Source organism: Lithobates pipiens, unplaced genomic scaffold, assembly GCF_037356315.1.
Source record: "Lithobates pipiens isolate NorthernLeopardFrog02 unplaced genomic scaffold, aLitPip1_a1.2 Scaffold_30, whole genome shotgun sequence".
NCBI classification, from domain to species: domain Eukaryota; kingdom Metazoa; phylum Chordata; class Amphibia; order Anura; family Ranidae; genus Lithobates; species Lithobates pipiens.
In genome coordinates this window covers 48486664-48512639 of record NW_027507791.1, presented here as the reverse complement: position 1 = coordinate 48512639, position 25976 = coordinate 48486664, and the positions used below count along the sequence as shown (strand labels likewise).

The window sequence follows — 25976 nt, the reverse complement described above, 5'->3', positions numbered from 1 at the left end:
TCACCGGAGAAGATCCACACTTCCACCGACTTCTCCCCCGGACCGTCTCCTCCTCCTCCTCCTCCGTCCCCGCCATGGGCCACCACTCCACCAACATGAGGGTCAAACTCCCCGTCTTCTGCCTGGTCCTGGAAGCCGTCACCATCATCCTCTTCGCCATCTTCGTCCGCTACAACCACGAAACCGACGCCAACGCCTGGCACCAGGAACTTAACCACAGCAAGACCAACGCCGACAACGACTTTTACTACCGATACGCCAGTAAGTGCCGAATACTTCCACCAAAAAACTTTTTTTTTTGGCTAGGGAAGGGTTAAAAAAAAAAAAGTGTTGTCCCCCTGTGGTGGAGATTTCCTTCACTTCCTGTCCGGGTGACACCATAAGAACTGAGAAGAGATCTCTCTCTCTCTCCAAAGTAAAACGTCCAACCGAAACTGGACCGACCTATTCTATCCAATCAGATCTAACGGAGATTGTATAGCGCAGGTGACCCAACGTTAAAGGGTGTCCAACCAAGACTATAAAATAGATCTGATTGGATAGAATAGGTTTGTCCCATTGTATCGTTTTGGTTGGAGACCCTTTAACGTTGGGTCACCTGCGCTATACAATCTGATTGGATAGAATAGATTTGTCCTATCAGATTGTATAGCGCAGGTGACCCAACGTTAAAGTGTCTCCAACCAAAAACGATATAATTGGACAAACCAATTCTATCCAATCAGATCTAACGGAGATTGTACAATCAGATTGTATAGCGCAGGTGACCCAACATTAAGGGTGTCCAACCAAAAAAAAAACAATCTGATAGGACAAACCTATTCTATCCAATCAGATCTATCAGATTGTTTTTTTTTTTTTTTTGGGTTGGACACCCTTAATGTTGGGTCACCCGCGCTATACAATCTGATTGTACAATCTCCGTTAGATCTGATTGGATAGAATTGACTTGTCCAATTATATCGTTTTGGTTGGAGACCCTTTAACGTTGGGTCACCTGCGCTATACAATCTGATAGGACAAATCTATTCTATCCAATCAGATCTAACCGAGATTGTACAATCAGATTGTATAGTGCAGGTGACCCAACAATAAGGGTGTCCAACCAAAGCTATATAATAGATCTGATTGCATAGCATTGGTTTGTCCTATTATATCGTTTTTGGTTGGACACCCTTAACGTTGGGTCCCCCACGCTATACAATCTGCTTTGTGCAATCTCCGTTAGATCTGATTGGATAGAATAGGTTTGTCCTATTATATCGTTTTTGGTTGGATACCCTTTAACGTTGAGTGACCTGCACTATACAATCTGATTTGTACAATCTCCGTTAGATCTGATTGGATAGAATAGGTTTGTCCTATCACATTGTATAGTGCAGGTGACCCAACGTTAAGGGTGTCCAACCAAAAACGATATAATAGATCTGATTTGGATAGAATAGGTTTGTCCCATTATATCATTTTTGGTTGGAGACCCTTAACGTTGGGTCACCTGCTCTATACAATCTGATTGTACAATTTCCTTGATTGGATAGAATAGGTTTGTCCTATTATTATATCGCTTTTGGTTGGACACCCTTAACGTTGGGTGACCTGCACTAATACAATCTCCGTTAGATCTGATTGGATAAAATAGGTTTGTCCTAACGGAGATTGTATTAGTGCAGGTCACCCAACGTTAAGGGTGTCCAACCAAAAGCGATATAATAATAGGACAAACCTATTCTATCCAATCAAGGAAATTGTACAATCAGATTGTATAGAGCAGGTGACCCAACGTTAAGGGTCTCCAACCAAAAATGATATAATGGGACAAATCTATTCTATCCAAATCAGATCTATTATATCGTTTTTGGTTGCTCACCCCTAACGTTGGGTCACCTGCACTATACAATGTGATAGGACAAACCTATTCTATCCAATCAGATCTAACGAAGATTGTACAAATCAGATTGTATAGTGCAGGTCACTCAACGTTAAAGGGTATCCAACCAAAAACTATAAAATAGATCTGATTGGAAAGAATAGGTTTGTCCCATTATATTGTTTTTGGTTGGAGACCCTTTAACGCTGGGTCGCCTTCGCGATACAATCTGATTGTACAATCTCCTTGATTGAATAGAATAGGTTTGTCCTATTATATCGTTTTTGGTTGGACACCCTTTAACGTTGAGTGGCCTGCACTAATACAATCTGATTTGTACAATCTATGTTAGATCTGATTGGATAGAATAGGCTTCTCCTATCAGACTGTATAGCGCAGGTGACCCAACGTTAAGGGTGTCCAACCAAAAACGATATAATATCTGATTGGATAGAATTGGTTTGTTCTATTATTATATCGTTTTTTTGGTTGGACAACCTTTAAATGTCAGGTCACCTGCGCTATACAGTCTGATAGGAGAAGCCTATTCTATCCAATCAGATCTAACAGAGATTGTACAAATCAGATTGTATTAGTGCAGGTCACTCAACGTTAAAGGGTGTCCAACCAAAAAATAATATAATAGGACAAACCTATTTTATCCAATCAGATTGTATAGTGCGGGTGACCCAACTTAAGGGTGTCCAACCAAAAAAACAATCTGATAGGACAAACCTATTCTATCAATTTTTTTTTTTTTTTTTTTTTTGGACACCCTTAATATTGGGTCACCTGCGCTATACAATCTGATTGGATAGAATAGGTTTGTCCTATCACATTGCAGGTGACCCAACGTTAAGGGTGTCCAACCAAAAACGAAATAATAGATCTGATTGGATAGAATAGGTTTGTCCTATTATATCGTTTTTGGTTGGATACCCTTTAACGTTGAGTGACCTGCACTAATGCAATCTGATTTGTACAATCTCCGTTAGGACAAACCTATTCTATCCAATCAGATCTAATGGTTGTTGTACATTCGCATTGTATTGTGTAGGTGACCGCTGACCATACACCGTGCAGTCCCTGTTTTTATGGTGGCCACACGCGTCCGTTTTTATTTTATTTTTATTTTTATTTTATTTTTTTTGACTTATTGTTCATTCAAAAAAATAAATAAATTGGCGAACCATCGAATAGCCGTGAATTCTCTTCCGATCGATTTTAGTCTCGGAATCGATCAGCCTGGGTGTCAGTTTTTTTATTTTTTTTTTATTTTTTTTCATTTCATTATTTTTTTTTTTTTTTACATCAATTGGTGCCGCCAAAAAATCGATCTTCCTTATTTTTTTTTTTTTTATTTATTTTTTTTTTTCTTTGATTATATGGTAGAAACCGAGACGTGATCAACTGTCAATCGCCCCCCTGGGTTGTGGCATATCGATCAAATGGGTTTGTTGACTATAGACCGATTTTATAAGTAGAGATTGACCACAGTAGAAAATCGATCTCTTATGGAAGTGTGTATGGCTGCCATAAGGCTTGACCATACACCATACAATCTGATTGCACGATCTCCTTTTTTTTAGATTCATCAAAACTATATTATAGGGGGGCAAACCTAATCCACCCAATCAGGCGAGCCCTTACACTACATAAATATGATGGAGGTTCTAAAGGAGATTGTACAATGTATGGCCTAATGCTGGCCATACAAGCTTCTATAATCAACCAATTGCTTTTCCAATCAAATCCCTTCCAATAGGAATTATCAATCGATATGACATACACGGAGGGTGAATTCTGATGCAACCGATTTATTTACAATCTTACGTTTATGGCTGCATCTCTGCTCCCACCATGTGATCTCCTAATCCGATCGTATATGTAAACTCGGTATATCTGAGTGCTGCTGCAGATTGATGCAATCAGATCGATAATTTTCCGCCCTGACCGATCGGTTCGCTTTAATCGACCTAAATCGAGTCCAGAACGACTGGAAGGGAAGATGTGCTCATGCGATTGTGTTTTTTTTTTTTATTCGATCGTTTTGATCCAATTTCACATCGATCAGATTGTAAAATTCAAGCGTGTACGGCCACCGCTGTTACTGGAGCAGGTGTCCCCAATGGGCGAGGTTTCCCCTCTCTTCCTGTTGTGGTGACAAAATTTGACACAAAGTTGCGATTGGAAGCAGATTGACCAATCAGGTTATGTTCATATATATGTGGGTCAGGAACGCGTTTCTGACTCGCAGGCAAAATGCGTTGCTCTTTAGCAGAAGATGAAAGGGTGTTTCCTTTTTTTTTTTTTTTTTTTTATTTATGGCGCCCCCACATATCAGAAAAAATGCCTGCATTTTTGCGAGCACAAGACCATATGGTGCCACAGCACAATGCCGATTTCTGTGTCATCCACTTTTTTCTGCAGACACGGCAACCCTGAACCCCGAATTAATAACAGTAAAGCCCCCCCCCCTTTTTTTTTTTTTTTGTAAAGTTGGGGGGGGGGGGGGGTGCGGCACCATACGGTCCTGTGAGACGCATTTCTAAAAAGAAGAGAAGAGGGGAACACTTTCTACACTGAATGAATAACAGCAATATTATTATTATTATTATTATTATTATTATTATTATTATTATTATTATTATCATAAAATATATATATAATTATTAATAATATTTAATAACAGGGCTGCTGTTATTCATTCAGTCTTCCCGTACCAAAAAAAAAAAAAAAATATATACAATATTTTTTTTGTAGGTATGGGAACACTGAATGAATAACAGCAATCTTAATAATATTAATAATAATATTATTATTTATTATTATTTTTATTTATTTTTTTTGTAGGTATGGGAACACTGAATGAATAACAGCAACCCTGTTATTATAATAATAAAATAAAAATAAAAAAATTATTTATTATTATTATAACAGGGTTGTTGTTATTCATTCAGTGTTCCCGTACCTACAAAAAAAATAATAATAATAAATTTAAAAAAAATTGTATAGATTATTATTTTTAATATATTTTATTGGTACAGGAACACTGAATGAACAACAGCAACCCTGTTATAATAATGATATTAAAAAAATAATAATATATATTTTATACTTTTTTTTTATTTTATTATTATTATTTTTTTCTTTAATGCCACCCCCACATCTTCGCATTGGTGATAGTGCAGGGTGCCGCAGCACTATACAGTCCTCTGCAACGGGTTGTTAAAAAAAAAAACAGGGTGTGCTGCCATTTTCTCTATTATTGTCTAGCTCCCCCTAGTGGTCTGAGCTGATCAGTACTTCTCCTGGGGGGGGGGGCCTCATTTACACCAGATTAGTGTGCGCATGCACTGGGGTGCGTTTTTGAGCGCCGCCATTGGCTAGTGGGAACAAGCTCTCCTCTGAGGTGCGGCGTCCTTATATATATATATATATATATATATATATATATATATATATATATATATATATATATATATATATATATATAAAATAAAAAATCCATTTTTTTTTTTTTATTGTGTGTTTGACTGCCAACTGCATTGCTCTTGCTTTTGGGACTGGGGTGTTGCGTCGCATTTGGGCTACCCATCACATTTTGCTACCCGCTGGAGCGATGCTGCCATATGCATTCCAACACAGGTCCCCTCTTTAGGCTCGCCAAGCTTTGGGCACGGCCTCGCTTCGCTCGGCATAATTCTAACCTGGCTCTATGTGCACTTGGATGGTGGGGCTTGAACCTGGACTCGGGGGGGGGGGGTGGAACGCATATAGCGGCGTCACGCACGCGCAGTCCAGCGGGGTAGCCAAATGTGATGGGTCGCCATATGTGACGAAACTGGGGGGCTCTTGGGGTGAGTTATGTTCTGCAATGCCTGACCCCCCCCCCCCCTCCCCCCCTCCAATGCAGTTTCTGCATTCTGGCCCACGACCGCTCAGACGGCGCCCGTTTTTCCGCTGTATTGGGCGGCCCTGTCGCAGCCCGTGATGCAGAATTTCCACTCTTCGGGTCAGTCCAGAATTGGACAACATTGATAAAAATTCAAAAATATTCAGGAGAGAAGAGAAGGGGGGGGGGGGGGGGGAGGCATGTCTACTGTGACGGCGTCCTGCGAGGAGTCGGCGGGGCGCGGCTTTCCGGCAGCAGGTTGGACAAGGTTGGGGCGTGTGTGGGACTGGAGGGGTCTGCAGGATGTCAAAATGGAAAGGCCACGGGGTGGAAAATATAAATAAATCAATAAAAATAAGAAATAAAAAAGAGAATTGTTGTTTTGAGTCGTGGGAACGGCCGGTTTGCAGACGTTGTGTAGGTTGGGCGTTGCCTTGGGGGTTGCGTTGCATAATAAGAGTCATGCCAGATATTTTTTTTGGGCACGTTCGGGCGCATTGGAAGCCCATTCATGTCATCGGCTTGCCCTAACGCAATATTAACGGGTGGCATAACACACATGGGGGTGGGGGGGAGAAAATATAAAAACATTTTATAATAGTAACCATCTTATACATATATTTTATATTGTATATGTATTAATAAATAATAAAAATATTTTGTTTGTTTTTACTAAATATTAATATATTATTAGTAGTGTAATAATACAAATATAAAATATTATTCATTATTAGGATGTGTGTATATGTATGTGTGTGTGTGTGTGTGTGTGTGTGTATATATATATATATATATATATATATATATATATATAAATATTATTATAAATTTTTTTTTTTTTTTTTTTTATAAATCTAATTTTATTATTATTTAGACTAAAATTAACCTCCTGTTCTTAAGATGCATTCGGTTGTGTGGTGTTGGGTGTTTTTTTTTTTTTATTTTTTTTTTTTATTTATTTTTTTATCTTTTTCTGACAGAAACGCACTTCCTGTCCTGGGGTGACAGCTCTCCCTATACAGTATCTATGGAGGAGCAGCGTTGTCACCCAAGGCTACTCTGCTGGTTTGGTCTACAAACATCTCCTGCTCTCCCATTCTCTCTGTCACTCAGGGAGGAGGCGTTTTGTACTGTGCAAAAGGTAGATCAGAAGGTGGATCACAATCTCTGAGATTTCAGTTCAGTAACTCCACCATAATGTGTATCGGGATAAAGAGTGTTTCTTGCAGTTCCTGTGCAGATTGGGAACTCAGCACAGGGATGGTGGGAACCCCTCATAATGGGCACAGCAAGTCTACAGACCCAGGAACTCAGCCTAGGGATGGTGGGAACCCCTCATAATGGGCACAGCAGGTGTACAGACCCGGGAACTCAGTCTAGGGATGGTGGGAACCCTTCATAATGGGTGTACAGACCCGGGAACTCAGCCTAGGGATGGTGGGAACCCTTCATAATGGGTGTACAGACCTGGGAACTCAGCCCAGGGATGGTGGGAACCCCTCATAATGGGCACAGCAAGTCTACAGACCCAGGAACTCAGCCTAGGGATGGTGGGAACCCCTCATAATGGGCACAGCTGGTGTACAGACCCAGGAACTCAGTCTAGGGATGGTGGGAACCCCTCATAATGGGCACAGCAGGTGTACAGACCCAGGAACTCAGTCTAGGGATGGTGGGAACCCTTCATAATGGGTGTACAGACCCAGGAACTCAGCCTAGGGATGGTGGGAACCCTTCATAATGGGTGTACAGACCTGGGAACTCAGCCCAGGGATGGTGGGAACCCCTCATAATGGGCACAGCAAGTCTACAGACCCAGGAACTCAGCCTAGGGATGGTGGGAACCCCTCATAATGGGCACAGCAGGTGTACAGACCCGGGAACTCAGCACAGGGATGGTGGGAACCCCTCATAATGGGCACAGCAGGTGTACAGACCCGGGAACTCAGTCTAGGGATGGTGGGAACCCTTCATAATGGGTGTACAGACCCGGGAACTCAGCCTAGGGATGGTGGGAACCCTTCATAATGGGTGTACAGACCTGGGAACTCAGCCCAGGGATGGTGGGAACCCCTCATAATGGGCACAGCAAGTCTACAGACCCAGGAACTCAGCCTAGGGATGGTGGGAACCCCTCATAATGGGCACAGCAGGTGTACAGACCCGGGAACTCAGCCCAGGGATGGTGGGAACCCCTCATAATGGGCACAGCAGGTGTACAGACCCGGGAACTCAGTCTAGGGATGGTGGGAACCTCTCATAATGGGCACAGCAGGTGTACAGACCCGGGAACTCAGCCCAGGGATGGTGGGAACCTCTCATAATGGGCACAGCAGGTGTACAGACCCAGGAACTCAGCCCAGGGATGGTAAGAACCCCTCATAATGGGCACAGCAGCTGTACAGACCCGGGAACTCAGCACAGGGATGGTGGAAACCCCTCACAATGGACACATGTCTATGGGTCAGTAGGGTTTGAAGAACACAAACGCTCTCCAGGTTGCTTACCATGTATTGGAGTTTATCTTGGCACTTACTAAACAAGTGCGCTCATTACACTGTGTTTTGGCCACTAGAGAGAGTCTCTCTAATCAAACACGGTACAGCAAGCATGGGGGTTCTATAAACATCACTTTTTAAGGTGACCTTTCCAATAAAAAAAAAAAAAAAACTCTGTACACACTATAAACGTTTTGTAGTTCTGTTTCAGCCCCCTACACTCTACTGGCCCGTATTTTGTTAATTATTTTAGATTAAAGATCTGCCTTTACAGAACATTAGCTTTTAGTGATGCAAGTCAATCATTAGCTTGCTGAAGAATCCTGGATGGGAGGAATTATTAATTGGGTAATGAGGTTCAAAACAGGCAGATAGACAGACAGATTTAGATCTGAAGGAGCAGAGTCCTCCAGCCCAGTATTTCAGGAGAGGAGAGTTTTATACTCGGCTGGAGGACTCTGCTCCTTCTATATAAAACTCTCCTCTCCTGAAATACTGGGCCGGAGGACTCTGCTCCTTCTATATAACTCTTCTCTCCAGAAATACTCTGCTCCTTCTATCTATCATTTATAAAGGTGCAGAGTCCTCCAGCCGAGTATATCAGGAGAGGAGAGTTATATAGTAAGAGCAGAGTCCTCCAGAAGAGTATATCAGGAGAGGAGAGTTTATTTTTTTATTTTTATTTTTTTATATATAGGAGCAGAGTCCTCCAGCCGAGTAATTCAGGAGAGGAGAGTTTTATATAGAAGGAGCAGAGTCCTCCAGCCAAGTAATTCAGGAGAGGAGAGTTTTATATAGAAGGAACAGAGTCCTCCAGCCGAGTAATTCAGGAGAGGAGAGTTTTTTATATAGAAGGAGCAGAGTCCTCCAGCCGAGTATTTCAGGAGAGGAGAGTTTTATATAGAAGGAGCAGAGTCCTCCAGCCCTACAGGGCAGTGATTTTAGGACGTTGATGATGACACCATTATTGGGGGGGGGGTTGTCACTTTCTCCTCCTGTAAGTATCTAATCTCAGGTTTCCAGCTCTGCTGTATAAGGATTTGGAGATCTGTCATCACGATGGAAAAGAAAACAATGTTCATCTGTCATCTGCATAGCTGTGAATAACATCGGTGAGATTTCGCAGACGTTGTCAGGCTGCGTGTTTGACACAGGACCTGAAAAACCCGCTTTCTTGCTTGAAAAAAGAAGAATGCGGACAGAGGCCCGGGGGGCGAGATTTAAAAATAACCGAGCGATTTAAAATGTTAATCTACACACTTTTATTACAGGGTTTTAAAGGCTTTTTCTATGAGCTGATACCAGATTTACAAGCTTGCTTTTCCATATTTTTTTTAATCTTTGTATTTTAAATATAGAGATTTGTCAATCAACCCCTAGAGGGCGCAGTCACTTAGCTTACAAATACAATCATTACTAACCAGTCGAGTTCCAGAGTGTTTTCTTCCCCCTTTTTTGATGGTGTAAAAATTATTTATTTATTTTCTCCTTCATGAGGTGATCTGGTTCAAAAAGCATATAAATAAAAAATAACTTCCAATCAGCTGCAAGGGTTTATTTTTTTTATTTTTTTTATTTTTTTCTCATTTGTTGTCTGGGCTCCCTTTCATGCTCCAAAGACATGGTGGTAATTTTAATGTCTTCTTGTCTAGATTGGTTCTAGTATATGTATGTATCAGCAAAAGGTAGAGCCAGCAACTCCAAAATCCATATGAAAATCTTTATTGCTACATGATGGTGAGTTAAAAAGGGCTAACGCGTTTCGTCAGCCTTAATCACGGCTGTGATCAAGGCTGTCTACCGAAAAACGCATTTGTTATATTTAACCCACTATCATTTAGCAATAAAGATTTTCGTATCGATTTTGGAGTTTCCGGCTCTACCTCTTGCTGATACATACATACGTTTTAATGAATGGAGGACATTTGAGCAAGAGGAACCAATTTTGGATTCCTTTTCTGATTGAGGAATAGTTTCCTCATTGTGATCACTGCACTTGCACCTGTTTCTAAGTAGTATTTGTATGTATGTGAGCTAGAGACCTTGCATTGTATGCTACTTGAGGTGTGTGTGTGTGTTTAAAAAAAAAAAAAAAAAAAAAAATATATATATATATATATATATATATATATATATATATATATATATATATATATGAGAGAGAGAGATCTTTTACCAAAAGTATTGCAATGCCTCTTCTCTCTTCTTCTCCTCTTCTCCTCTTCTCTTCTTCTCTTCTTCTTCTCTTCTTCTTCTCTTCTTCTTCTCTTCTCCTCTCTTTCCATCCCAGTCTTAGTCCGTAGGGTTCAATATTGGGTTGGCCCGCCCTTTGCAGCTATAACAGCTTCAACTCTTCTGGGAAGGCCGTCCACAAGGTTTAGGAGTGTGTCTATGGGAGTGTTCCACCATTCTTCCGCAAGCGCATTTGTGAGGTCAGACACTGATGTTGGACGAGAAGGCCTGGCTCAGTCTCCGCTTAAATGCATCCCAAAGATGTTCTGTCGGGTTGAGGTCAGGACTTTGTGCTGGCCAGTCAAGTTCCTCCACCCCAAACTTGCTTATCCATGTCTTTATGGACCTTGCTTTGTGCATTGGTCCAAATCATTTGGTGGAGGGGGGATTGTGGTGTGGGGGTTGTTTTTCAGGGGTTGGGTTTGGCCCCTTAGTTCAAGTGAAGGGAAATCTTAAGGCATCAGCATACCAAGACTTTTTGGATTATTTCATGCCCCCAACTTTGTGGGAACAGTTTGGGGATGGCTCCTTCCTGTTCCAACATGACTGCCCACCAGTGCACAAAGCAAGGTCCATAAAGACATGGATGGGCGAGTTTGGGGTGATGGAACTTGACTGGACTGCACAGAATCCTGTACACATTATTGGCACTATATAAATCCTTTAAAAAAAATAAATAAGAATTATCTATCTCTCACAAAAGTAAGTACACCCCTCACATTTTTGTAAATATTTTCATGTGACGACACTGAAGAAATGACACTTGTCTACAATGTAAAGTAGTGAGTATACAGCTTGTATAACAGTGTAAATTTTCTGTCCCCTCAAAATAACTCAACACACAACCATTGATGTCTAAACCGCTGGCAACAAAGGTGAGTACACCCCTAAGTGAAAATGTCCAAATTGGGCCCAAAGTGTCAATATTTTGTGTGGCCACCATTATTTTCCAGCACTGCCTTAACCTTCGTGGGCATGGAGGTCACCAGAGCTTCACAGGTTGCCCCTGGAGTCCTCTTCCCCTCCTCCATGACGACATCACAGAGCTGGTGGATGTTGGAGACCTTGCGCTCCTCCACATTCCGTTTGAGGATGTCCCACAGATGATCAATAGGGTTTAGGTCTGGAAACATGCTTGACCAGTCCATCACCTTTACCCTCAGCATTTTTAGCAAGGCAGTGGTCATCTTGGAGGTATATTTGGGGTCGTTATCATGTTGGAATACTGTCCTGTGGCCCAGTCTCCAAAGGGATTGGCCCGCTATACACATTGTTGTTCTACAGAAAAGATTTTGCTACTTTTATGATGGGGGGGGGGGGGGTTTATTTATTTATTTTTAAACAGGGTTTGACCGCGATCCGAGTGAAGGATGAGAACGGAGCCGGCCTGATGTAACTTTCCATCTCCTTGGCAGTTTTCTGCTTGAGTGACTTTTGGTCTCGGTCTTCACCTGAGGACTGAAAATGTCCTTTCTGGGAGAGCAAACTTGATGTGTATTAAACAGCGATATCTGTAGATGTTTTCTCCAAAGCACTTCCGCCCCGGGTCAAATAAGATCACATTAAGGAGCCGAGTTAAGCAGAAATCACATTTGCATTAAAAAAAATAAAAAATAAAAAAATTAATGTTGCATAGCCATGAAAAAGTCAGTAAAGTTGGAGTTTTGGGGGTCTTTTGTTGAAAGTGTATCCAAAGCAAAAACTTTTTTTTAATTTTTTTATTTTTTATTTTTTTCTGCTTTTGTCTGAATCCCAGAACGTTCAATCTTCTCCCTCTGATCGTTCTCAGAAAGTGATGGGAGGTCAACACTTTACAGTTGTCACCAGGACAGATGATTGGGGGGGGGGGGGGTTGGAGAATCTTCCAAAGGGAACGCTTGGGGGGTCTAATTATAGACTTCAATGAGTTAGCTGGGGACCCATCAAAATGTTGCTATTGTGGTTATTCCCCTTCCTGAAAGTGACGGAAAATGTTCCCAACAGGATATAGATAACAAAGGGGGGGAAAAAATAGAGGGATCCAAACCATTCCCTACATTTATGGTCTCCAAACTGTGGCCCAGGGCTGGATGTGGCCCTTTGCTTGGCTTTATCCAACCCTTTGGGGTAATATCCCTCCAACTAACACCAAGAACAAGGCATTATTCTTCCCACTGACACCAATGATGGGGGGCACCATTCCTGCCGCTGACACCAATGATGGGGGGCACCATTCCTGCCGCTGACACCAATGATGGGGGGCACCATTCCTGCCGTTGACGCCAATGATGGGGGCACCATTCCTGCCGCTGACGCCAATGATGGGGGCACCATTCCTGCCGCTGACGCCAATGATGGGGGCACCATTCCTGCCGCTGACGCCAATGATGGGGGCACCATCCTGCCGCTGACGCCAATGATGGGGGCACCATTCCTGCCGCTGACGCCAATGATGGGGGCACCATTCCTGCCGCTGACGCCAATGATGGGGGCACCATTCCTGCCGCTGACACCAATGATGGGGGCACCATTCCTGCCGCTGACACCAATGATGGGGGCACCATTCCTGCCGCTGACACCAATGATGGGGGCACCATTCCTGCCGCTGACACCAATGATGGGGGCACCATTCCTGCCACTGACACCAAAGATGGGGTACTAGTCCCCTCACTGACACTAACAAAGGGACGCTATTCCCCTCCCCAGTACCAAAGATTGAGTATTCTTTACTCCCACTGATGTCGGTACATTTTCTGCTTCCGCCCACAAAGTCAGGACAGCTAACTCGGCCATTTGCTTACAAATTTTGAAGAAACTTGTACACTATCCAAAAATAAAAATAAACAATGATTTTGGCCAGAGGTTACCAGGTTTACACCGAGCTAGTCCTTAGCCATGGAAGCAACAGAACCAGTTGTTGGCTATGGAGGGAAAAGAACCAGTTGTTGGCCATTGAGAGAACGGAATCGGTTGGTGCCCATGAAGGGAACAGAACCAGTTGTTGGTCATATGGCCATGGAGGGAACAGAAACAGTCATTGGCGATGGAGGGAAAAGAGGCAGTTGTTAGCCATGTGGTCATTGAGAGAACAGAATCGGTTGTTGCCCATGGAGGGCACAGAACCAGTTGTTGGTCATATGGCCATGGAAGGAACAGAAACCACAGTTGTCCATAGAGGGAACGGAACCAGGTGATGGCCATGGGGGAAATAGAACCAGTCCATGGTCTAGGAGGGAACGCAAAGGTGTGAACTTGGAGATAAGTATTTGAAAAGGGAGGGGGAGCATGCTGTATTATTATTATTAATTGCTACACATATACACATTTGGAGAATTGTGAATTATTTCTACTACATGCTACACTCCATTGTTCCATATGTGTAATGAATGTTAATAGTTAATTATAGGATAATCATTGGCAACGATCGCTCCAGTAAAAAAGCCCAACCATAGACTTAGAATAAAAATTACAAAGAGGTGTGCTTTGTAGTGTCCATAATCTGCAGTTATACCCTCTTAAGTACGTTGACAAGCTGATTTGCTTTCAGACTAACGTTGCTAACTTGGTCTTATGCCGCATACACACGATCGGAATTCTCGTCGGAAAAAGCTCTGATGGTTTCCCCCAACGGAATTCCGTTCAAGCTGTCTTGCCTACACACGGTCAAACCAAATTCCGATAGTTTAGAACGTGGTGACGTACAACACCTGCGACGGGACTAGAAAAAGGAAGTTCAATAGCCAGTAGCCAATAGCTTCCGTCTCCGTAGTTGTATCTGAGCATGCGTGTTTTTTGGCGTGTTGGAATTGCGTACACACGATCGGAATTACCGATTTAGAAAGTTTTTCCGTCTGGAAAATTTGAGACCATGCTATCAATTTTTGGCTGGTGGGAATTCGGCCAGCTAAATTCCAATGGAGCATACACGCGGTCGCATTTTCCGATTGAAAAGCTCTCATCGGTCTTTTTCTGGCCGGAATTCCGATCGTGAGTACGCGGCATTACTGGTCAAAATAGGTCCAGTTGCCTATATCATCAATAGAAAAGAGACTAAAAGGTTAACGTGGGTTTTTTTTTTTTCCTCCTAGAAAAAGTGGAAACCCTTTTTCAGACCAGATTGTGAAAAATGCCTCTTCTGTAGGCCCCAGGCTTACAATCTCTAAATGTTGTTATTTTTTTTTTTTTTTTGCTTTCTTTTTAAGGCTTCCAAGATGTCCACACCATGATCTTCATTGGCTTCGGTTTCCTGATGACCTTCCTGAAACGCTACGGTTTCAGCAGCGTGGCTTTCAATTTCTTGATCGCAGCCTTTGGTCTCCAGTGGTCAACGCTCATTCAAGGCTTCTTCCATGGCTTCCATGATGGCAAAATCCAAATCGGCATTGAGAGGTGAGGGGGGGGGGAGGTGGGAATCCATACTTTGGTCACCTGAGTTGGATCGATATTTGGCCGAGCAGCAGAGACAAAAGCCTGTTTACTCTGTCCGAAATTCACTCTGATGTTCTCAACAAAGAGAAAGATATTGCAATGTACTTGGCACAAAACTGGCTTTATCAAGGTCCACGCCATTGTAGTCTTGTTTATCTTTTGATTTGTTGCAATATAGAGGGAATTTCACAAGATCTTTAACACTCCATCTTTATTAAATATGAAAAAGAACCCAACTTGCTATATATATGACGGGATATAATTTATGTGCCCTTGGGGGTTATTTTTCATGCTTCTGCTAAACACCATATGTTAGTCTATCCTAATACAAAGAATCTAGACTTATCACAGACATTTTAGAACGGTGGCCTCCAAACTTTTTAAACAAAGGGCCAGTTTATCGTCCTTCAGACTTTTGGGGGGCTGGACTGCGTCCAGTAGGATTGGAAATTTTCCTGGCATCAGTGTGCGCTACCCTCTCCACATTTTGGTATTAGGGGGAGAAATGGTGCCCCGACCCAACCGCGACCAACATCGGTAAGGTAGGGGGTCCGGTTTCTACCAACACAGGGCAATTGCCTTTTTTAGCATAAAAAATAAAGATCAAACAAAACCTTCTGAGCAGCACCCAAATCTTCTTCATCTATGTCACCAAGAAGGCACCTGGCAGGGGTACAGATATTGGGTAAAGCCAGTTTCGTTTCCATAAAGGAGGTAATACTTGACCAGAACTGAGGTATTTTTGAGCATTCGCAGATCATATGGGAAAAAAAAAAATTCCCATAGCACTGTGATACCAATAACATTCAGGGGACTCCAACCTGCCCAAGTGAACCGGGGTGAAATTAACCTGATGTAGATAGTTCAGTTGACTTACCTTGCCTCCTGCAGCTATGACCCCCATTAATTTGAGCACTTAAAACCTCCTCCCAGGCCTCGTCCTGCAATGCAGGTATGTCGGTTTTGCCACTGATTTTTCACCTTGGTCATACGGGTAGTAGCCAAAGAAAGTAAGAGAAAATAATACCTAGAAACCAATTTTAGAGTTATCTGGAATTGGGAATGTTGGCCTTTTGTAGGCACGTATAAAAATAACAAAGTTTAATAGTTAAAATTCATACATATACAACACAATGATTTATAAAAAGATATGGGACACAGTTTTTTTTTTTTTTTTTAATTTTCTAGAGGATATACAGAATCATATACTTCCTGTGGGGCAATACTAGGAGTATCAAGAAAATGGCCACACTGAGGTGTATGTATTTCTCTTGGGTGTTCCCACAATCCTCATAGGTTAAAATTATTATTTGTTCTACATGTTTTGTGACCCGAACTGTCGCTTCTTCAGGAGTTTCAGTGTTTCTAGTTAGAAGAACATACTTTAATTAGAATACAAATTTTATATATATATTCTAATTAAAATTTGTTATTTTTATACGTGTCCATTATTCCCAATTGCAGTATTTACAGATTATTTCGGATGTGGCACATTTATATTAAAGGTGTTTGCAATGCCCCGAGGTGGCAATCAATCAACTGAATTTCGTTAGCCCCCGTACACACGGTCGGAGAATCCGTCGGAATGTGTCCTATCGGACCGTGTTGTCGGATAAATCCGACTGTGTGTGGTATGCATCGGACTGTTTCCGTCGGACCAAATTTTCCAACTTGCTGGAAATTTTTTTCCGACAAACTGGTCCGATAGGACATACTCCGATCATGTGTAGAGAATTTTGATCGGACAAAGTGCCACGCATGCTCAGATCAAATTCCTACATCAAAGCTATTGGCTACTAGCCTGAACGTAGTCCCAACGTAACGAAATTACGTCATCACATTCTGAAAGATCGGATTTTTCGGATTACAACTTTGTCCGACCGTGTGTATGCAACAGTTTCGGACACAATCCGACGGATTTGGTTGGCAGAATGTCCGACCGTGTGTACGGGGGCTTAGAGTGATCTGTATCATACAGCAAAGCTTCCAATACCAAGGGCTGAAGTTGAACGCCCTGCAGCCCAAACTGGGCTGCTACCATGTGTCTTAATTGTAGATGGGAGAAAAAAATGGTGCCCCACCATTGATATCAATGAGAGGGATAGTGCTTCATTTTTTTTTATGTCAGCGGGAGAAATGGTGCCCCATCAATGGGAGGAATAGTGCTCCATTGTTGGTGTCAGTGCGAGAAATGGTGCCCCATTGTTAGTTGGCAGAATAGTGTCCCAAGAGCCCAATAAAGGCAAGTAAATGGCCACATCTGGGCTGCAGTATAGCGTCTTGTATCAGTAGGAGAAATGGTGCCCCATTGTTTATGCAAGTTGACAGAATAGTGACTCATATCAGTGGAAAGAATATTGTCCCAAGGGCTGGATAAAGGCAAGCAAAGGAACGCATCCACCCCCCAGGTTACAGTACAGTGTCTTGTATCAGTGGGAGGAATAATGTTGGTGTAATGATGTTCCATTCTTGGTTTCAATTGAAGGAATAGTGCTCCATTGTTGGTGTCAGTGCGAGAAATGGTGCCCCATTGTTGGCAGAATAGTGTCTCCTATCAGTGGGGAGAATAGTGTCCCAAGAGCCCAATAAAGGCAAGCAAATGGCCACATCTGGGCTGCAGTATAGCGTCTTGTATCAGTGGGAAGAATGGTGCTCCATTGTTGGTGTCAGTAGGAGAAATGGTGCCCCATTGTTTATGCTAGTTGGCAGAATAGTGACTCGTATCAGTGGAAAGAATAGTGTCCCAAGGGCTGGATAAAGGCAAGCAAAGGAACACATCCACCCCCCCCCCCCCCGGGTTACAGTATGGTGTCTTGTATCAGTGGGAGGAATAATGTTGGTATCAGTTGGAGTAATGATGTCCCATTCTTGGTTTCAATTGAAGGAATAGTGGTCCATTGTTGGTGTCAGTGGGAGAAATGGTCCCCCATTCTTGGTTTCAATTGAAGGAATAGTGGTCCATTGTTGGTGTCAGTGGGAGAAATGGTCCCCCATTGTTGATGTTAGTTGGCAGAATAGTGTTTCCTATCAGTGGGAGGAATAGTGCCCCAAGGGTCGGATAAAGGCAAGCAAAAGGCCGCAGTTTGAAGACTACAGTTTTAGAAAATTAATTTTATTTCCTTTTTTAACTATAAATCCGATCCTGTTAGAGGCACTGTTCCCAGTGTGATGCCTAGTAACTGAATTACAGTTTCAGATATGCTATCGCTCCCACCATTGTCACCATTGGGGAGATTTCTCTTCATTTCCTGTGCAGAAAATGCAACAGGAAGTGAGAAGGAATCTTCAAAGGGAAGTTCCTTCTTGGGTATTTCTCACATGAACCGGTATCCCCACTTGTACTAGAGACAATTGTAAAGTTTATGGATTTCTGGTTGGATAAGAGAAAAAGATGAGCTTGGTTCGATCTGAACGCGGTCTGAGGCAATTTCGGCAGAATTCAAGGGCAGCTGTCACATGATCGCATCCCGACCAACCCAGTTGGTGCACCCAAGGCATTTCCCCCTCACCAAAGCTGTCTGTACACAAAAGGGCGGGAATGCTTGTGATTTTATTGACCTAACATGACCACTAATATGGCCGACGGTCAAAACGTTTCCACAAGACAAAATTTCAAGTTCCTATTGCCATCTGTGTCCCCCACTAGGTGGATCCACCATCTCAATTTTTATTGGTGACCATTGTCACCAGTATCTAAAGTAAGGGGAAATCCAAAAAAGGTGGTCTCTAGAACAAGACGGGAGGGAAATTCTTCCGATTTGGGGAAAAATGTTCCATTGGAGATGAGATATCTCCTCACCTCTTTGCGTGTCTCTGGGGCAGGAAGTGTTGAAAGTAGCTGGAGTAATGCTGTATCATTTTATATTGCAGTATGATCAATGCGGACTTCTGCACGGGAGCAGTGCTTATCTCCTTCGGAGCTGTCCTTGGCAAAACCAGTCCTGTCCAGCTACTCGTTATGACCCTCTTTGAAGTGACTCTTTTCGGAATCAATGAATATATTATACTGAACATCGTCGAGGCAAGTGTCATGGGAAGGTTGAGGGTTGCACGTAGGTGGGGTTTCTAAAATTCTCCACCCCTGAGGAATACCCTAGATAGAATACACCCATTTGTCGAGGCTGTTGAATTCCTCTCTTGTCATTGGCTGGTTCACCTACCTACAGCAGACTGTAGAAATCATTATTGGTTTTCAAGGTAGCACTTAACTTCAGGAACAATTTTTGGCTGAGTGAAAAAAAATATATATATTTCTCCCTTTTTTAGATTTCCTATTTTTTTTCATAGGCAAAAGATGCCGGTGGATCTATGACCATTCATACGTTTGGAGCCTTTTTTGGCCTGGTGGTCTCACGCGTGCTTTACAGGCCACATCTGGACAAGAGCCGCCACAGGGAGGGGTCAGTGTATCACTCCGACCTTTTTGCAATGATTGGTAGGTACATGCTGGTCTTCCTGGCAAAGTAGTTAGCATGCATGTCTTGTAGCGCCACAGTCCTAAGTTAATGCCCTCAAGGGCGTTATCCATATAGAGTGGTGGTTTTGGTTTTTAATATTTGCATAGCTATCATCCAGTTTCTCTAGTAATAAAACCACATATTGGCTACCAAAAATTGGCTAAGTAAAGTGACTTGTGAAGGTTTTATGGCTCTCAAACCAAAATCCATCCAAAAACCAGCAAACGGAAAACACAGCAAACACGATACAAGTGAAGGAGATGCAAGAAAAGGAGTAACCAGGACTGGGATCAGGGACAAGCGGAGCAGGTACAAGTCAGCAGAGTACAGTATGCAGGGAAAGAGCAGGAGCATGATGGCAAGCAGTTTCTTGACAGCAGGGCAAAATATTGAAGCAAAGTTATTAATAATAAAGGAGTTACTAAATACCCTCCCAGCAGATCCCAGTAATCAGTCTTCACCTGATGCTGGCTACTGGGAGGGTATTTAGTCCCTCCTTTATTATTACACTTCACTTCTTCTGTGTTTTTTCCCTACTAGCCAGAAACGGCCTGCTCTTTATCCTGCTCCTGCTCTGGGAGAAACTTGATAGTGGACACCAGAATGACAACCTCCTGCTCTGGGAAACACAAGGCCACCAGCAGATGATCCAGGTCCTGACACAACCACATCGGCAGAGGTCCCCTTCAACAGACAAATAGCTGATCAAGAGGAATTGATATCTTCATTTGTAGGCAAATACTGATATATATATTTTTTGGGGGGGGGGGGGGGGGGGCGTTTCATTTGGTCAAAACTTCCAGCCTTTTAATTTTTTGGGTTGGCCAAGCTGAGGAGGTGTTGAGGACAAGGTTGGGGTGGCTGGGGGCTGATTTGTACATAACTTCAGCTGCTTATATTACTCAAAGTACCAACCCCTTTGACACATGATTAAGTATCTCTAAAGCTATATATATATATATAATATATTATACACATACATTTTATTTTATTAGCTTTAGATAATGTAGAGAATGCACCCTGCCAGGTGTTTTCTTTTGCTATTCGCCCCATTGGATAGATATCCCTGTCCTGGAGACGCAACAGGAAGTGAGAGGAAATCTCTCCATCCTCTTAAACAGTTGTCACTTAAATAGGTGTCCTTATTGAAATCTCTCTCTCTCTCTCTCTCTCTCTCTCTCTCTCTCTCTCTCTCTCTCTCTCCTCTCTCTCTCCTCTCGGAATTGCATACACACGAGCGCGTTTTCCAGATAGGAACTTTTTCCAACTGAAAAATTGAGAACATGCTCTCAATCTTTTGCTGGCCTAAATTAAGCCAGCGAAAGTCCGATGGAGCATACACATGATCGCATTTTCTGACCAAAAGCTCTGATCGGTCTTTTGCTGGCCGAATTTCCGATCGTGTGTACGCGGCATTACATTTCCCATCGCTTCCTAAATTAATAAACATGTTTAAGCTTTAGATATACTTTAAGCATTTTTCAAGGAGGGCTCAGTTTCAGATATCTAGATTTTTAATATGTTTACTTTAACCGGTTCCCGACCAGCGCACACGATGTACGTCGGCAGAATGGCACAGGCAGGCATATTGGTGTACAGGTACGTCCACTCTTTAATGCCACCCTGCCATTGCGAGCGTGCCGGCGCGCTCGCGTGCTGGTCAGGACCCCCGTGAGTCTGGTCGCAGGTTCCGCGGACACGATCGCCGCGGGCATACCCGCGATCGTCTCACGGGGGGCGGCTGAACGGAGAGATGCCGTTGTAAACAGCATCTCCCCGTTCTGCCTAGCAACAAATGATGCTGATCTCTGCTCCATGTGATAGGAGCAAAGATCAGTGTTCACTAAATGAAAGCCCAGCCTCCAACACTTAGTAACACTTAACCCCTACACTGCCAGTGTAATTTACACAGGAATCACTGCATTTGTATAGCAGTGATTGCTGCATAAATGACAATGGTCCCAAAAATGTCCGATGTGTCTGCCATAATGTAGAAGTCACAATAAAAATCGCTGATCGCCGCCATTACTAGTAAAAAAAAAAAAAAGATTAATAAAAATGCCATAAAACTATCCCCTATTTTGTAAACGCTATAACTTTTGCGCAAACCTTATATGATTATTGATTAAATATATATTTTTTATTTTATTTATTTTATTATTTTTTTTTACCAAAAATATGTGGAAGAATGCGTATCGGCCTAAACTGAGGGAAAAAAAGTGTTTTTATATATTTTTGGGGGATATTTATTATAACAAGAAGTAAAAAAATAATGCATTTTTTTCAAAATTGTCGCTCTATTTTTGTTTATAGCGCACAAAATAAAAACCACAGAGGTGATCAAATACCACCAAAAGAAAGCTCTATTTGTGGGGAAAAAAAGACGTCAATTTTGTTTGGGAGCCACGTCGCACGACCGCACAATTGTCAGTTAAAGCGACGCAGTGCCGAATCGTAAAAAGTGGTCTGGTCTTTGGCCAGCAAAATGGTCCGGGGCTGAAAGTGGTTAAGTGAGTAAAATATTTGAAAACGGTCCTCTTCCTCAAAGAGCTTGCAGTCTGTTTCCTCCACACATGATGCATTTACAATTTTATAAATTGACCAGGTTTAAGGTTCAACAAGTAATGGAGCTAGGTTTTCAAATGAACTAACATTCCATAAAGCTCAAATCGCAAGGCAAGTGTGCCAACCACTGAGCTATCCTGCTGCCCACCTGCCCACAAATTATGATTAAGTCCTACTCATGCAATGCAAATATTCTGATCTATACAGTAAATTGTGTGTTTGCTAAAATACATCTTTTAGAATCTCAAACTATGACCCTTTTTAAATGTCCAATCTAGGAACCATCTACTTGTGGATGTTCTGGCCCAGCTTCAACTCCGCCGTCACAGCTCATGGGGACGACCAGCACCGGACCGTGCTGAACACCTACTACTCCCTGGCCGCCTGTACACTGACCACATTCGCCTTCTCCTCGCTGCTGAATGGTGAAGGAAAACTCGATATGGTGAGCAACCCGATTGACTGAGCAACCAACAAATACAGTATCTCACAAAAGTGAGTACACCCCTCACATTTTTGTAAATATTTTCTTCTATCTTTTCATGTGACAACACTGAAGAAATGACACTTGTCTACAATGTAAAGTAGTGAGTGTACAGCTTGTATAACAGTGTAAATTTGCCGTCCCCTCAAAATAACTCAACACACAGCCATTAATGTCTAAACCTCTGGAAACAAAGGTGAGTACACCCCTAAGTAAAAATCTTCAAATTGGGCCCCAATTAGCCATTTTCCCTCCCCGGTGTCATGTGACTCGTTAGTGTTACAAGGTTTCAGGTGTGAATGGGGAGCAGGTGTGTTAAATTTGGTGTTATCGCTCTCACTCTCTCTCATACTGGTCACTGGAAGTTCAACATGGCACCTCATGAGAAAGAACTCTCTGAGGATCTGAAAAATTGTTGCTCTACATAAAGATGGCCTGGGCTATAAGAAGATTGCCAAGACCCTGAAACTGAGCTGCAGCACGGTGGCCAAGACCATACAGAGCATGCGCACATCTTAGGAAGGTTTGTCTTTAACGGGAGATACTATTTGACAACCACAATTGAATGCTATGCAAACAGCAGCGGGACACCGTATTTGTCTTATTGTGCCTCGTTGTTGCGGGCAGCTTTAGAGTGTGGTCAAGGTCCAGTTTTGTCTGTGTGTGTGTGTGTTGCAGCATAGACAAAACCTGTCCTTCAACACACCCACAACCTGCCCTAAAACAGCGAGGCTCAATCTGATATCTGCGGTGTGCGCTCTTTGCATTGCTTTCAACTGTGGCCATGAAATGGTATGTCCCAATTCTTCAATGTGCGCATCCACTATTGTAACGTTGCGCCAGGTGATTGGAAAATCAGCTAGAGTGGCCTTCCCTTCTGCGCATGCACGGACACTTTTTGACGGAAGGCACAAATTGACAGAACACCGCCACTGGGGAGCTATAGTTCATTGAGGGAACCATGAATGCCAACATGTACTGTGATATACTGAAGCAGAGCATGATCCCCTCCCTTCAGAGACTGGGCCGCAGGGCAGTATTCCAGCATGATAACTACCCCAAACACACCTCCGAGATGACCACTGCCTTGCTAAAGAAGCTGAGGGTAAAGGTGATGGACTGGCCAAGCATGTCTCCAGACCTAAACCCTATTGAGCACATGTGGGACATCCTCAAACGGAAGGTGGAGGAGCGCAAGGTCTCCAACATCCACCAGCTCTGTGATGTCATCATGGAGGAGGGGAAGAGGACTCCAGTGGTGACCTGTGAGGCTCTGGTGACCTCCATGCTCAAGAGGGTTAAGGCAGTGCTGGAAAATAATGGCGGCCACACAAAATATTGACACTTTGGACCCAATTTGGACATTTTTACTTAGGGGTGTACTCACTTTTGTTGCCAGCGGTTTAGACATTAATGGCTGTGTGTTGAGTAATTTTGAGGGGACGGCAAATTTACACTGTTATACAAGCTGTACACTCACTACTTTACATTGTAGACAAGTGTCATTTCTTCAGTGTTGTCACATGAAAAGTTAGAATAAAAGATTTACAAAAAAATGTGGGGGGGGGGGGGGGAGGGGTAGGGTTTTGTGAGATACTGTACTAAAGGCGGTACACATTTCACTTCATTGTTCAACGATGTCATCCTTCAAATGTTTGCAAAATCTGGAGGCACTACAGTCTGAAAAAAAAAATGTTGCATATCAATGGGAAGCCTGAGCTTGGGACGATGCACACAACCGGTTTAATGAAGCTGCCTTCAAATTGGAGGTTCCCCCCCCCCCATCGCATCACATCAGAGTCCCCTATTATGTCAAAGGTCCTCCAATCATATCAGAGCCCCCCCATCACGTCAGACATCACCCAACCACATCAAAGGTGCCAGCATCCCATGAAAGGCTCAACATCCCCGTCCAACATTACTGAGTGGGCTGGCCAACCGTCGCCCAACCACCACCAGTCCTCTTCCAGCACCAGTCTGTTCTCTTCTTGCTACCCAGTTATAGGTCACCACTCACACCAATGAAATAATGTGACGTTATTCGCACCTGCTGGAACTTGCTTCTACTTCTGCAATGTGTATCATATTGGTCCTATTGAATATGGTCATCAACAGTTCAGTTTGGCGTAGTTGGCATTAGTCCTTTGCAAAACTTTACTTCTACTTTAGGTTGTAGAAGCCCCGTTTCTGTGATGCCAGACCAAGTACATTGGGGGTTGAGGCTTAAATACTTGAAGGACATGGGTTTTCCAGTGCAGGGTCCAGACAAGGGACCTCTAGGCACCATTGCCTGTGCCAGTCCGTACACTTCTTGCTACTCAGTTATAGCCACCACTCCCATGGAATAATGTGACTAAGGTCGTTTCTCCTGGAACTTCCTTCTATTTCTGCAATGTGAATCCTATCAGTCCTATTCAATATGGTCGTAAACAGTTCAGTTCAGCATATTTGGCATTAGTCCGTTGCAACACTTCACTTCAGAGCTAAGTTGTGGGGGGGTCACATCGGAGGCTCCTCTGTCACATCGGAGGCCCCTCGCTTGAAATGAAACTTCTCCCATCATGTCAGAGTTCCCCCCCCCCCCCCCATCACAGCAGAGGTCCCCCTTACATTAGACCTTCCCTGTCAGAGGTCCCACTCTACATCAGAGATCCCCCCCCCCCTCACATCAGGAGTACCGCCATAAAATAGGAGGACCCCCATAACATTTGAATACCCCTCTTCGCATCGGAGGCCCTCCAATCACATCAGAGGCCCCCATCACATTAGAGCTTCCCCCTTTACATCAGAAATCCCTCCATTCCATCAGAGGTACCCCCATCAAGTCAGAGGTCCTCCATCACATCTAAGCAACCTTCCATCACATCCAAAACCCCTGTCCACATCAGCTCCCCCCAATCACATTAGAGGCCCCTGTCATATCAGAGGTTCCCCCACCCATCACAATAGAGGCCCCCTCTTATTTTATAGGCACCCCATCACATCAGAGCCCCTCTATACATGAGAGCATCACATCAAATCTCATCTAAACACGTCCCATCCAAGTCGCTCCTATACATCAAAGGCTCACTATACATGAGTCGCCCATCGCATCACAGCCTCCCCATCAGAGCCCCACCAGATTTCACATAGGGCCCCATCACAGAGCCCCAAAATCGCACATTCCCCCTCATCACAAAGTCATTAGTTGTTATGGTCTTGGCGGTGGGTCCACCCGAATCATTGCAATTTATGACGCTGATCTGGGGCAAATTGGAGCTTGTGCTCGTGGCACCCCAAGGGAACCCAGGCAGCACCCCAGGATGCTATGGCACCCTGGTTGAGAAACGCTGCATTTAAAGTCAATTAAAGCTAAATTAATTATTAATTTTTTTATTTTTTTGCACAGGTCCACATTCAGAATGCGGCATTGGCTGGTGGTGTTGCAGTTGGCACGGCCGCAGAGATGATGTTGACTCCATTCGGTGCCATGATCGCAGGAGCCTTGGCTGGGATCATCTCCACCCTTGGATACAAATATATAACGGTAAGCTTCCTGAGCACATATACTGTATAATATATGGGTTTTGCA

General features: G+C 43.2%; 1 protein-coding gene across 1 annotated transcript; it reads left to right on the top strand.

Annotated features, from left to right (window-relative positions):
- Nucleotides 1–25976, top strand: RHBG (Rh family B glycoprotein). Its single transcript, XM_077464187.1, has 6 exons — nt 1–261; nt 14674–14860; nt 18770–18920; nt 19187–19334; nt 22200–22366; nt 25794–25976. Exons 1-6 carry the CDS (start codon nt 75–77, stop codon nt 25959–25961), a joined length of 1008 nt encoding a protein of 335 aa, XP_077320313.1. The 5' UTR covers nt 1–74; the 3' UTR covers nt 25962–25976.

Bases quoted from the DNA above. Each gene is read 5' to 3' on its own strand.
- RHBG (XM_077464187.1), top strand. From the start codon at position 75: ATGGGCCACCACTCCACCAACATGAGGGTCAAACTCCCCGTCTTCTGC. The intron at 14,861-18,769 runs GTGAGGGGGGGG...TTTATATTGCAG, and splicing joins ATCCAAATCGGCATTGAGAG to TATGATCAATGCGGACTTCT. The intron at 19,335-22,199 runs GTAGGTACATGC...TGTCCAATCTAG, and splicing joins CGACCTTTTTGCAATGATTG to GAACCATCTACTTGTGGATG.